Consider the following 12992-nt stretch of genomic DNA (forward strand, 5'->3'; position numbering starts at 1 on the left):
GGATGTGGACAGTGGTCAAAGACAATCAAATGGGCTGCTGCTTAGTGTACAGGACAAGGCTTATAAAGGACTGTGTGGCCCAATTTCAGACAAACAAACAAACACACAAACCAGAATGTCCAGGAAAGACATCCCTTTGACACCTAAGGTTTTTATCTACTTTTGGAACATTTTTGTCTACTTTCAATAACAAGATACTTTTTAAGGGTTCAACTCTTTGACCCAAGATGCTAGAAGATGCTCCTGTACCTTGGGAATTGCCAAAAATGGACTATAACATAAGCACCAACTGCATGTAGCTCTGTCTGACCATTTTACAATGGGGTTCAAGTACAATGTTAGCTGCTAAGGTTATTAGCTATGACCATGGGCTTGAAAATCATCAGAACATTGGTTTTCAGCCACGTTGGAGAACAAAAGATTCACAGTACTTGTGGCAACTCATTTTCAGTAGAATTTCATAAAAACACACATGGAATGCAATTTTTATAACTATACATGTCAAGTGTTAAAAAAAAAAATTAGCCAAATCCAAGCCCCTAATTCTCATGACTTAAAAATCGAAGGTTTGGGCCTGTGTGTGTGACCTTATCCTTCAAACAAGCCTCCTCTGAAGAAACGGCATTAGTGGCATGAATCTGAAGTCGCCAGAATGCAACCAAGTACGACATTGATTAGAAAAAGAATGGGGAGAAGAGAGAAATAAAGGGGTACAGATTGTCTGATGAGTTGGGAGGAGAAGTATGTAGACCGAAAGGCAGGAGTTAGAGCTGACAAAAGTTTGAGGGACAGAAGCCAAGGAGGAAAAGGCCCGGGATACCCCGGGAGGCAGGGAAGCAGAGTGGAGACTCACTCTGGGCCAGTCCAGCTATAATCAGTTTCTGCTGAGTTTCATAGGGAGAGAGGTCAGGGTCAGGCTTTGCGGGCCCAGGCACTCACCGGCCATTGTCTCGGCCCACACCCCACACGCGGATGCTCACGATGGGCTGGGAGTGCAGCACGGAACGGTCCATGGGGTCCACCAGGCTGAGCATGTCGTTTTCCAGGATCAGATACATGTCTTTACCCTGGGAGCGAAAGAGAAAACATGGAGGCCTTACATCTGACGTGTCCCAGACTGCTTTCTAGCCAGCTCCTATCTTTAACTATTTACACTTCTGGATCTAGACAAATCACTATCAGGAATGTCCCAGAGAATTTTTTTTTTTTATGAACCGCAACCTCCCTCAGCCTCAGATAGCTGCCCCCTCACCATTCCTCATGCCAAGGACCCACTCTCCTTCCCTGACCCACAGCCATGTCCATCTCCTCCACTTTCCCACCCTATGTCCACGGGATGTGGCCGGCAAAGGACAGGCATGGCTTTGCAGTACTTCTCATTACCAACGGCAAGGCACTTCTTTGTGCTTGTTTACTGAATGTCCGGTATTACACCGAATGCCTGAGGTCCTTAGAACTCTCAATTGCCCAGTGAGAGCTTGGCTTACGGTCTCCAACTGGCAGTTGGGGAAACTGAGGCCAAGGGCTAACTCCCTGTCCAGGCTGATGCAAAGGCTGCAATGAGCACTGCCATAATACTGGGAGGGAGACTTTTTTCAACTCTGTGCTGCAGTTTGGATTTGTAGGGCTCAGGTCCTCTCTCCCCATACAGGTTGGCTCCCCGAGGGTGGGCACACTGGCTTACGTAACCTTATTCTCCTCCCTCCTGCAACCCTCATGCACATTTTTAAGGAACCATTCACCATCTGTTGTACATCTGAAAGATGGCCTCTCAAGAAGGCAGCCCACACGGCGTCACCCTGAAGGCAGGGAAGCCTGCCTGGGTTGAATCATGAGCTGTCCTGGTGGGGCTCCAATCCCCAAGGGACGGATCGGTTGCTCTTGGTACCATTTTCTGAGAATGACGTCAAAGGTTCTTAGGATGACTGAGCGGCGACGCCTGCGGTGGCAGGGATGGGTAGGTAGTGCCTCTGCCGGATAGTGTTTAAGCTGTGGCCGGCGTCTGCAGCTTGGATTCAGAAGGATCGCAAGCCTTCTCTCAAGAGCAGATAAACCTTTTGCAGATGAAATAACGAATGAAACTGTAACTTCCCCAGACTTGTGTGGCCAAAGCTTATTCCACAGAGCCTGAACAACGGATGGCCTGCTGCCTCAGACCTACGATTAGCTGCAAATGTCTGCCATTCGTGCCACCGTAAACTGCAGCAAACCTTCTTGTAAAGCCCAGCTGAGGATAGGAAAGCTAGCATTTTGACTGGAAGAGAGCAAGGGCTGTTAAACTTCTTGTTCAGAGATGTGTTGTGACAGAGTTGGTCCTGGGTGACTGGATGGGAGACTGGGTGTCTCCCCTGAGAGACAGTGAAGTGAGAAGTCTCAACAAGGGTTTTCTTGCAAGGGAGAAAACTCTTCTTCCTCTTCTCCCATGCATGGGATCAGAGAGTCTGGTTAGCAATTCCAGCCCCAGAGCCAGGCCCTCCGTTGGGACAGACTACTGCGGGGAGGCCTGGGAACCTGGTTCTTATCACGATGCTCTGCAGTTGAAACTGACAGTGGAGTTTCAAACAGTCCGGCCTGAAAGCAAGGTTTCCTACCCATGTTCTTCTGGCTTTGCTGGTGAGACACACGCCAGGCACTATTTAAGACACTCTTGACATATTCTGCAGGTCACAGAGCATGAATATGGCGTTCCCTGTTTGATGTATTCTAAAATGCAAATCTGGGGGATTTTCTCATTACTTTCTACTCAGATATTATCTCTTAGCTATCCTAGCCTTTGATGGCTGAGCCATCTCTCCAGCCCTCAGAAATTATCTTAACTAATAGTTCCAAGTAGATTCACTTTATTAGAAGTCAGACAACATGTAGGCACTGATTCTACAGCTCATGGGCAATGACTGCCAGGTTCCAAACCAAGAATGCTAAGGGCAATTAGTCATCTTTCAGAGCAGAAGTGCAGGTGTGGGAATCACAGATCACTCTGAGAGTCACGGTTTGTTAATAGACAGGTTTACGTGTGCACGCGTAAACGGGAAGGCTTCCGAGCTATGAAAGTTCACTGAGGATTAGAGGGTCAGGGAGCTCACTCAGCCATTGAGAAATGTTCTTTCCTAGGGTGCATGGTCCTGAGTGGCGTGTGTGTAGATGTGTGTGTGTGTGTGTGTGTGTGTGTGTGTGTGTGTTCAACTGACAGCATCTGCCCATTGCCATTGGCAAACACACTGCGCTCCTAACTACAAGGTCTCCCAGAGCCCCAGGTTTAACAAAGCCTGGCAGAGCAAAGGAAGGTAGCTACTGACCATCCCCACAGTGACTTACCTCTCCCCAAATGCCAACCGTGTCCCGGATGTCATTTTTGCAGTAGGAGAGCTGCCGGATACAGTTGTTGACAGCGACGCTGCTCTTCCCAGGGGCAAGGTCTTCCTCTGCCATCTCTACCCAGCCCAGGGAGCGCACAGCGAAGCACTGGAAGACAAAGTCGGAACGCAGAAAGTGACTCATCGGTTGGGTCAGTCTGTGTCATGTTACTCAGAGCCACAAGGCAACTACGGGGTCTGCTCCGTGCACCTTTTGTTGGCTGATCTTCCAGCTCACTTAGCAAATCTGCTGCTGTTGGAAGATGAAATGCTGACAGTTTGTACAGCAGCACCCCATCCCGAAGTGATTGGGGTTCACATGGAGCCGAGAAGTATCTTTTAAGCACAGATCCCACGTATTCTCTACCATAGAGAGGTAGTTTATTGTTCCCTGTCCTTTCTAAAGTTCTAGTCTTCATTGTTCCCCTTTAACCTGGAAGTCATTATGTGCTTACTTTATGCTACCAGATGAGAACCATAAGCACTAACCCAGCCACAGACCCTTCAATCTATAGTGGTGACCTGACTGCCAGAAATGCTGGGGCAATAGTGGTAGAAAGGCTGTGGGAACAACCAATTACTATCCGATTGATTTTGAGGCTCACTCCATGAGATGAAAGCCACACCCAACACTGCTCAGGTGGCCAAGGCCCCAAGACTAGATAGGCCAGAGACCTACCAGAAAATGACATACTACTGTTCTGCTAACGGAACACAGCAACAAAATGACTCCTGAGGACATTCAACTATACGCATAGAACAGTGCCTTGCTCCGCCATCGTTCGAGAAGCTTCCTCCTGCAGTAGATGGACTGAACATAGAGACCCAGAGCCAGACAGTGTGCAGAGACCCTGGAACACTCAATCCTAAAGGGGATGTCTCCATCAAATCCCTCTTCTCAGGGCTCAGGGAACAGTGCAGGAGAGGAGACAGAAAGATTTTAAGTTCTAAAGGGGATGGAAGACACCAAGTCCTTCTAGACACACCAGGTCTGATACACATTTGAACTCACAGAGCCTGTGGCAACATGCTCAAGGCCTGAACTGGTCTAAGCCAGATGGGGTCCTAGATTGCCCTTATGGGCAGGCCTTATGCCCAGCACTAGCTGGTCAACAGAAAATGAACTCAACAGTATTTTGGAAGGTTTTTTTCTTTGTCTCATAATGCTTTGGCCATTTTGTTTCCTCTTACAGGTCTTGTACTTATACATTATGGTTTTTGATTTTGTGTTTTTTTATGGAATCTCGTGTGTGTGTGTGTGTGTGTGTGTGTGTGTGTGTGTGTGTTTCTTTTGCTTTTTCTTTGGCTCTTTTTTAAATTTTAATTTTTTTTGTTCATTTGTTTTGTTTTATTAAGGCTTGTTTTCATTTTATCCCATCTTTATTATTATTTTCATTTTTAAAATACACCTGTTTGTTTTCTAATGAGACAGCAAGAAAGGGTGTGAATTTGGGTGACTGAGGAGGATCTGGGAGGAGCTGGAAGAGGGAAAAAATGTAATCAAAATATATTGTATGAAAAAATCTGTCTGTCTGTCTAGCTACACACAAATCAATCAATCTATCTATCTATCTATCTATCTATCTATCTATCTATCTATCCATCTATCTATCCACAAGCCAAAAAGTCAATTATCACTTAATCCCAAGACATGAAACATAGAATACATCATGGGCAAAGCTCTTGATCTCGAGATCTACTGTCTTTAGATAATTTGAATTCTGTTTTCTCAATCCTTCCTGCATCCCAAGGTCACCTCAAAGCTATGTACCAGTTGAAACAAAACAAAACAGTCCAGAGCCAGGTGGGACAGCCAGCCAGCCACAATTCTCCTTGAAAGCCAAGAAGCTGGCTCTTAAAAAGAAGTTGCCACGTTTCTAAATGTGAACCTGAGAATGAAATCAAGAAATGTGACAATCTATCCCAATGTGACGAACATCGAATCTCCACACCAGTGCCATGAAGAGTGGGCATCTCCTGCTCAAGTTGCTAATCACATTTGAGGAAAACTCAACAAAATGCTAAAGACAGAAGTGACCCATTATGCATACCACTCACAGAGGCTCTCGGCCTACAGGGGAAAGCTGGGTAATGGCTGCTCACTGCTGTGCAGTCAACACATGCATGAGCAGCATCTACTACAAAGAAATCCCGAAGGGAAGGCAGTCCTGGAGGCTGTACAAGCTACTCAGCTGTCGGTCTTCTGGAGAGCAGATGTGGCAGAGCTCCCCCACCCCCAGTTGTTCTGCATGTGTGAGTGAGCTGCCGGGAGGTGAAGATACTTGTCTGCTGGGCTGGCCTGCCTCCCTTGCAGCTCTGCTTCCTCAGCCCCCAAACCAAACCCTATTTCTCTGGGTGACTAGTCAGAAACACCCAGGCACACATCACCAAACACCTCCTCCCTGGGTCTGAGCTCACAGGCATCCCGACTATTTCTCCAGGGAGCCAAGGAAGCTCAACTCTGTCTCTCCCACTGGTGCCCAACACAGACTCTTAGTAAAAGCAGTGTCACCCCTAACACTCCTTGGCCTTTAAACCTTGTCAGTTCCCTCCTATCTCTAAAAGAACTGACTTGTTTGGATGACACTTACTTGCACTGCGGTCACTTTATTTATTTATGCATTTTTACTTACTAATGTGTGTGTGTGTCTATGCGCATAGGAACACACAGATAGCACAGGCCTGGGATTCTTCAGCTTTTGGGTACTACTCTTACGTGCAGGTGCATGTGTGTAGAGGCCAGAGGTAAATGTTGGGTGTCTTCCCACCCTTTCTCCACCTTATTTTCTGGAACAGGATCTCCCATTGAATACAGTTCACCAAATCAGGATGGCCGGCCAAGAAACAGGTCCCCATCTCCTATCCACCCCAAAGACCATTTCCTTTTGAGTATATCAAAAGGGTCCATGTCCAGCATCCACACCAGTGGCTAAATTCACTAGGGTTTCGACCAAGATAAATATGTATTCATTGTCCAAGCCAGCACTCTTGAGGGCATAAGGAAGCGGTTCCTAATTAACGATGAGGGTAAAAGAATACCGTCTACTTTTTACCCTTCGAGTGCAAGAACACATGGATTTCAATCCAAACAAACTCGGTAAAACATAATGGTATTTTTCTTGGCAAAATAATAATAATAATAAAATAAAATCACCCAACCTACCACAGCCCATTTTGTCATACTGATAAGAAAACAAAACCCCAAACTCTATCTACATCTTCCTCCCCTTCCTCTTCCTGAATTTATTTGAAATACAGTCATGCGGTTGTTCCGGTTTCTGATCTGAAAAGCTTCACCACCATTCCGTGTAGTCAACGCAAAATGGAATAGAGGGAATCCTGCGCTCCACCATGATGGCTCCAGCCTGGTCCTTTCCAAAGAGGAGCCTCGAGAGCACCGGCACTGCGTGGTGCTGCCCCCGTGTGGCCAGGAAGCTTTAAAGCAGTCATTAGGTTACCCTACCTACCAAAACCAGCTCTTGGAAACAAAAACTTCATTTCCGGTAGGCAGGGGAAGAGTTGAAAATGTAGATTCAAGCTGACGGTACCTTTAATACCAGCCCTCAGGCAGATCTCTGAGTTCGAGGCCAGCCTGGTCTACAGAGCAAGTTCCAGGGTGACACAGAAAAACCCTGTTTCAAAACAACAACAAGCAAAACAAACAAAAAAACTCCAAGGAAACAAAAAACAAAACATAACCAAAAAAAGGAAAATGTTTATTCAAATCACTTGCCTTTTGAAGCTTTTTTAAAAATAAATTTGAAGATGAAAAAAAAATGAAGATCTACATTTTGATGGCCGCTCATCCCTCAGCAGCCCTCAATGAAAAAGGCGATGAGCAATGTTTCCAGGTCTGGCTGGTGTAATCAGATGGATCTGGACCCAAGCCATGACCCCGCAGGATGCAGGGAGTTATGGTGGTAAGCGCCGCAGGTTCCAGTTTCTTCATATGTGAGAAGGGGGCAATAGCATTACTCGCTTTATAGGGCTAGGGTCACTGAACGAGCTAACGGCCTGCCCACAGCAAGAAATCAGTAAATGTTTAACTATGATCACTACTGTCAACGAGTACTCTTTTCTACGAGTGGGTTTTAAACATTTCCCTAGCTAAACGGGTGTTAGCATGTGGATAACTAGTCATGACATATGTTGAGTATGCCTGTGTGTGTGTGTGTGTGTGTGTGTGTGTGTGTGCGTGTGTGTGTGTGTCAGAGCACAGACTAGAGAACCCTTTCCCTGGAGAGTCTCTGATAGGGCGGTTCTGGGACAGGCTCAGGAATCTGCATTTCTAGCAAGTCCCCAGATGGTGCTGACCTGGAGGCGATGAGCTGAGAACTGCTGCTGAGGACGGCCAGCCCTGTCCTCCACCCAGAGTTTTGCTGCCCTATGGACTCCGAGCATAAATGCCTGGTTCAAACCCTAGGCCTGCCACTTGCTGGTCCTGACCTTGGCCTTCTTGGTTAATGTGTGAGCGTGTCATGTGCACATGCAGACATGTATGTGTGAAGCAGTCAACCTGGGGCCATTCCTCAGGGACCATCTGTTTTGTTCTGTGGAACAGCCTCTCTCTACCAGGACAGGGCAGAGCCGAAGATGCTAGGCTGCCTAAGCAGTGAGCTTCTGGATCCGCCTGTCTCTGCCTCATCAGTGCTGGGAACAGACGCATGTGACGCCATCTTGTCCTGCACTGTCACCATGCCTGCATGGGTACATATCCAGCGTCTCACCTGGCTGTTGCCGTATGAACGGAGCTTACTGTGCAAACCTGTTATCGACTGAGCTGCCTCTCAGCCCCATGTTAGTTAACTCTGAGTCCCATCTTCGGAGAGACATGTACCTGGGGAGAACCTCTTCTGAAGGCTTGTGCAGTGAAGAACACAGCTCTGAGCCCTGCTTTACTGTGTCACTGTTCCGGGCTTCAGTCTCTCTAGTCTAGCCAGCAGGTGCTCAGTCTCTGCAACTCTAAGTTTGCTAAAGAAGTGATAACACATAAGCTCAGAGAGCTGCCAGGAGATTCCAAAGAGACAAAGCGGGTGGCATATTGCCTGGCATATTGTGAGACACCCATCGGATGCTCACTTTCCCCTCTTCTCTACGGCTCTGAAAGCCTCCATCTCCCTCTCTCCCCCTCGATCATTTTTCTTCCCCAGGATTGATCATTTCTCCCTTCCTCAGCTAAGTTCCAGGTCTCAGCCCTTTATCTTGCAGATCAGCAAGATGACGGCGTGCTGCAGGAACACCGCAGGCCATCCCTGGACCACGAGGTGGGATGTGAAAGTGAGGGTGGCACCAGGCAATTAAACTTAGAGAAGAGAACCACAAGGGCCTCTGCCCCAGCCACGTGAGCAAGCCCACACGTGCAGAAAGACACAGCGACTAATGCCCACGAAGTGTCACACTGGCCACAACATAGTAAGTACTTTGTAATCGCTAAGGGAAAACGACTCTGGTACCAAAACAGGTACTTACAAACTAAGAAGACTCGGTCAGACAAGGTAAAGAGTTAAAAGGTTGAGTGCTACCAATGTGCTCCTAAGCCACTCATGTGCAGGAACGACCATTTTAGCCTAATCGCTGAGTACCACAGTCACAACCGTATCTGACACCCACTGAACACCAGTTAGCCTCTGAGCCCTACACAGGTGAGTGAGGACCAGCCTCTACTCTCTTGAGGCTTCTAATGAGCAGACACACAGCAGGAAGCCTTTGTGTAGCGCCTTGAAATAGAGGCACAAAACGGCACAAGCTGTGTTAGTTGGGAGCCCATGGAAGGTTTTCGTTTCAGAGCGAAGGGTGTGGTGCCGTGGTGAGCTTGTAAGACTATTTTAGATGATTTTTTGTTTGTTTGTTTGTTTTTGTTTTTTTTTTTTTTTTGCTACTGCAGCCACGGAAGAGGGATGCCTCAGTGAACCGTCAGACCAAGCACCCACTGAGCACGATTTCACAGATCTGCAAGTGGGGGCTGAAGAGATGGCTCAGCAGTTAAGAACATTTGTTGTTCTTGTAGAGACCCCAGGTTTGATTCTACTGCAACTACATGGCGGCTCGCAATCACCCGTAGCTCTACTTCCAAGGAGTCCAACACCTCTTTCTGACCTCTGTGGGCACCAGGCACGCAGGCAGTACACAGATACACGTGCAAGCAACACACTCACACACGTAAAAACATTCTACAAGTGCACACTCATTTGGGCTGTCACACCAAGCGGTTCGCAACTTCATCACTGTGGACAAAACAGTAAGATACAACTGTATGGGGGTTGGAGGAATGAGCAGTGGCTTGGGGCCCAAGGAGAACGGCTGAAGAAGGAAGCCAGCGTTTGCTCCAAGGCAAATGTGTCAGCACTAGGGAATACTCACTCCCCATAGTCAACTGTGCCAATTCTTGTTTTTCCAACTAGAGATGTCCCACCCTTAAGGACACACAGAGGTGGGGAGGAGGGGAGATGGCGGAGAGGAGGGTGACTTGCACGTCCTCTGTAGAAGGCTGAGGAGGGGTCACCTGGCTTTAGGTGCTGTAAGAAGGCTGGCAGACCTCTTAAGGACCTCAGAGACCTGCAAGTCCCATGGGTGGGTTTCAGGAAGTTCCAGGTCTTTTCACATCCAAATTGTGTAGTCTTGGAAGGAAGCCATGACACCATCATCACTTTCCCAAAGGCTATGAGAATATCAAGTACTTAAAAAGGGGCCCCAAGCAAGTTGGCTAAGGGTACCCACTGATCAAGGTACCAGCTCGAGAACAGGCACCAAGAGGAAGGGTAGGGAGCTTGCGTGCCTGTGATCGCAGCACTTGAGAGGTAGAGGCAGGAGGCTCTGGAGTTCAAGGCCAGCCCATGCTACATGAGGCCTTGTCTCAAAACACTGGAGAGATGGCTGGCGTGGGGCTGCACACCTTTGATCCCAGCACTCAGCAGGCCAAGGCAGATGGATCTCTGTGAGTTCGAGGTTAGCCTGGTCTACATAGTAAGTTCAAGGACAGCTGGAGCTACATAGTGAGGTCCTACTTCAAAAAAAAAAAAAAAAAAAAAAAAAAAGCCTCCTCTAATCCATCCCTTCCCCCTCCCCCCAAAAAGGAAGTGGCCACTAAGAATGAGCTAGATAACCTGTGGGGCCCTAGTTAGAGCTACAGGTAAGGGGAGTCCAAGTGCCCGGAGTTCAGTATAGGAACAGTGTTCGATGCAAAGCCCCTCAAGATAGTGCTTGACACCCCAGGGACAGCCCCCCACAAGAAGCAGGAGAGCTGTCAGCGGAACTAGAACCTTCCTTCTCCTGGGCAGGTGCTTGGTGACAAGAGCATGCAAAAGCTTCTGAGTAGAGAAGGCTTTAACCGGAGAAAGACTAGTCCCAGAGGGCTGGCAGAGCGCCAGAGAGCGCCAGGGAGGACCTGCGATGTCCCCAGGACAGGGAACCAGGGTTCACGGCTGTACCGCTGGTCATCCTGGCTGCCACCACCGTCACCCAGATCTTCTGGAGACTTCGCTTCTATAAGGTCGAAGTCGGGTTGCCATGTATGAATATAAAGGTCTTTTGAACTACCTATCTAACTCAAAGAGGGCCAGAATGACGACCATCTACAGTGTGTTCATTCTGTTTGATCTTCTCTGTTCTCTGATGCTTTCTCAAGAGTTAAGACAGGGGCAGGGGTGGGGGTGGGGAGGCAGAATCGTCCTCTGGCTGGCCATGGTGGTCAGTGCACACTTATAATCCCAGCACTTGAGGCAGGGGGATTGCAAGTTCACGACCAGCCCGAGCCACACAGTGACTCCTTGTCTTAACACAACAAAACCAACCAGTGCTTTGACTCTCTTTTCATACCGTTATCGAGAGACTGCAGCAGCTCTGGTTTCTACACAGAGCCAGATCTTTTGATTGCCCAGTACACAGAAGGCTTTAACACAAACCAACCTTCACAACGCCGCCTGAAAACGCACTGACAGTTTGAGTTCAAGCAGCCTGGTGGGATGTGGCCTCCGTTGTTGGGAAGTCATTAGCCAACACTGGTTACTCTGGGCAGGAATGTAGAGCACTGTCATCATGCCCATGCTCATAAACGTTACTGCCTGGAAACAGCAAAATGCTTTCCCGCTCCAGGATGCTGTGGGTTCTGTGGGGACAGGTGTCTGGGGGCTCCCTGGAGTGGCGTCTGACCCAGTTTTCCCTCTCGAAGGAAACAAGTCATTGGCCTGGTGAATTATTTATTCACCGCAGCAGTGACCTTGGTCAGGGAGGCCCCCGAACGCATCCTGCACCAGCCTCAACAGACACATCAGCTGCTTCAGCCACCACCTTAGACCGTCGGCAACATCACGAGCATTCAGGCAGAAAGCTCAACCCAGGGGCCCACTGGGTCGACCAGTGCCGGTTATTTAAATTTTCCTCTTCCTGCTTCTCAGAGCAAGACAGCCCTTAGTGTGAAAGTTTGTGCTGGATGTGCCAGGCCCATTGAGGAAGGCGATGCTTATGAAGGACTCACACCACGCAGCTCAGTAGGGGGAGATGCATGATGGAAATATCTCCAGGATCCATCCTCAAGCACTGCTGGGAAGTGGTCCCCAGCCTGGGCCAACTCCGCCTACCCATAGACCTGGTCCTGTTGCTAAACTGCTGCGTGGGCTGAGCCAACACATGGGGAGCAAGTCAGAGAATTTTAAATCCAGAATCCCAACTTGTTAATTTACACAGAGAAATGCAAGTGTCACTCAGACTCGACATGGGCATTGGCCGATGAGAAAGTTTGCTCTCTGCTGCAAAGCCACTCTGGTTTCTAAATGGTGGCTGACAGCAAGCTGAACAACGGAGGTGCAGGGAGAGTCTCCCCAGTGCCAGAGACAGGCCTTCTGGGTTGTGACTTAATATAGGCAGATGTAACTGTATCAGTCATTTCTTGCCCAGGAATCAGGTTGGTTATTGCTGTCTTTTGGGTTTTTTTGGTAGCCTTGGCTGTCCTGGACTCACTTTGTAGACCAGGCTGGCCTCGAACTCACAGCGATTGGCCTGCCTCTGCCTCCCTGAGTGCTGGGATTACAGGTATGCCACCATGCCTGGCTGCCTTTTTTTAATTAATGGAAAATTTGAACAGAGGTAAGGTTTAACTTAGATATAGAGTCCAATGTTTCAAAAATGTTCACGGGACAAATGAGTGTGTGTGTTTAAGCATAAACTTGTAGGTATACTAAAATATTCAACATCATATTGGCAGAGATAGTTTATTAGAGGCTTATTCTGGGCCACTTACAATCCAAGCGCTAGATGCTTGATAACATGCAGCAAAATATGTTCTCACGTGACCACCGACTCAGGTGCTCCATCTCCTGTTTACTACATGAGAGGTGGAGGCACAGAGCATGAACCCGGACTGTCTAAGATTATGCAGTAAGCAAGCGGCGGAGCTTCAACCCTCATGGTGTGTGCGGGGGAGGGACACAACCTGGATTTCATGGGACAGGAAACCGGCACCAGGAAACTGAGCCAGGGACACCACGGAGGGACAGAGGCAGCCTGACTGCCGCATCAATTATACCATTCCGTGCTCTGTGTTCGCTGTTCTAGAAAGAGAGATAGCCAACCCTCTGGTTCTCTAGATGCCCATTGCCCAAAGAAGTGCCAGGCACGTGGTACGCTCAATAGGTATTTGTTGAG

At 48.3% G+C, this 12992-nt stretch overlaps 1 protein-coding gene across 13 annotated transcripts in view; it reads right to left on the reverse strand.

Annotated features, from left to right (window-relative positions):
• Positions 1-12992, reverse strand: part of Apbb2 (amyloid beta precursor protein binding family B member 2) — a 308714-nt gene that overhangs the window by 60441 nt on the left and 235281 nt on the right. For all 13 annotated transcript variants that reach the window (XM_060380673.1, XM_060380674.1, XM_021635491.2 and 10 more), the window contains 2 exons: positions 3316-3462; positions 940-1067 (listed from right to left, as the gene is read on the reverse strand). In XM_060380673.1, the coding sequence (XP_060236656.1) occupies positions 940-1067; positions 3316-3462 (275 nt within the window). The remainder of the gene's footprint in view (positions 1-939; positions 1068-3315; positions 3463-12992) is intronic.

This window comes from Meriones unguiculatus, chromosome 3, assembly GCF_030254825.1.
Source record: "Meriones unguiculatus strain TT.TT164.6M chromosome 3, Bangor_MerUng_6.1, whole genome shotgun sequence".
Taxonomy (NCBI): Eukaryota; Metazoa; Chordata; class Mammalia; order Rodentia; family Muridae; genus Meriones; species Meriones unguiculatus.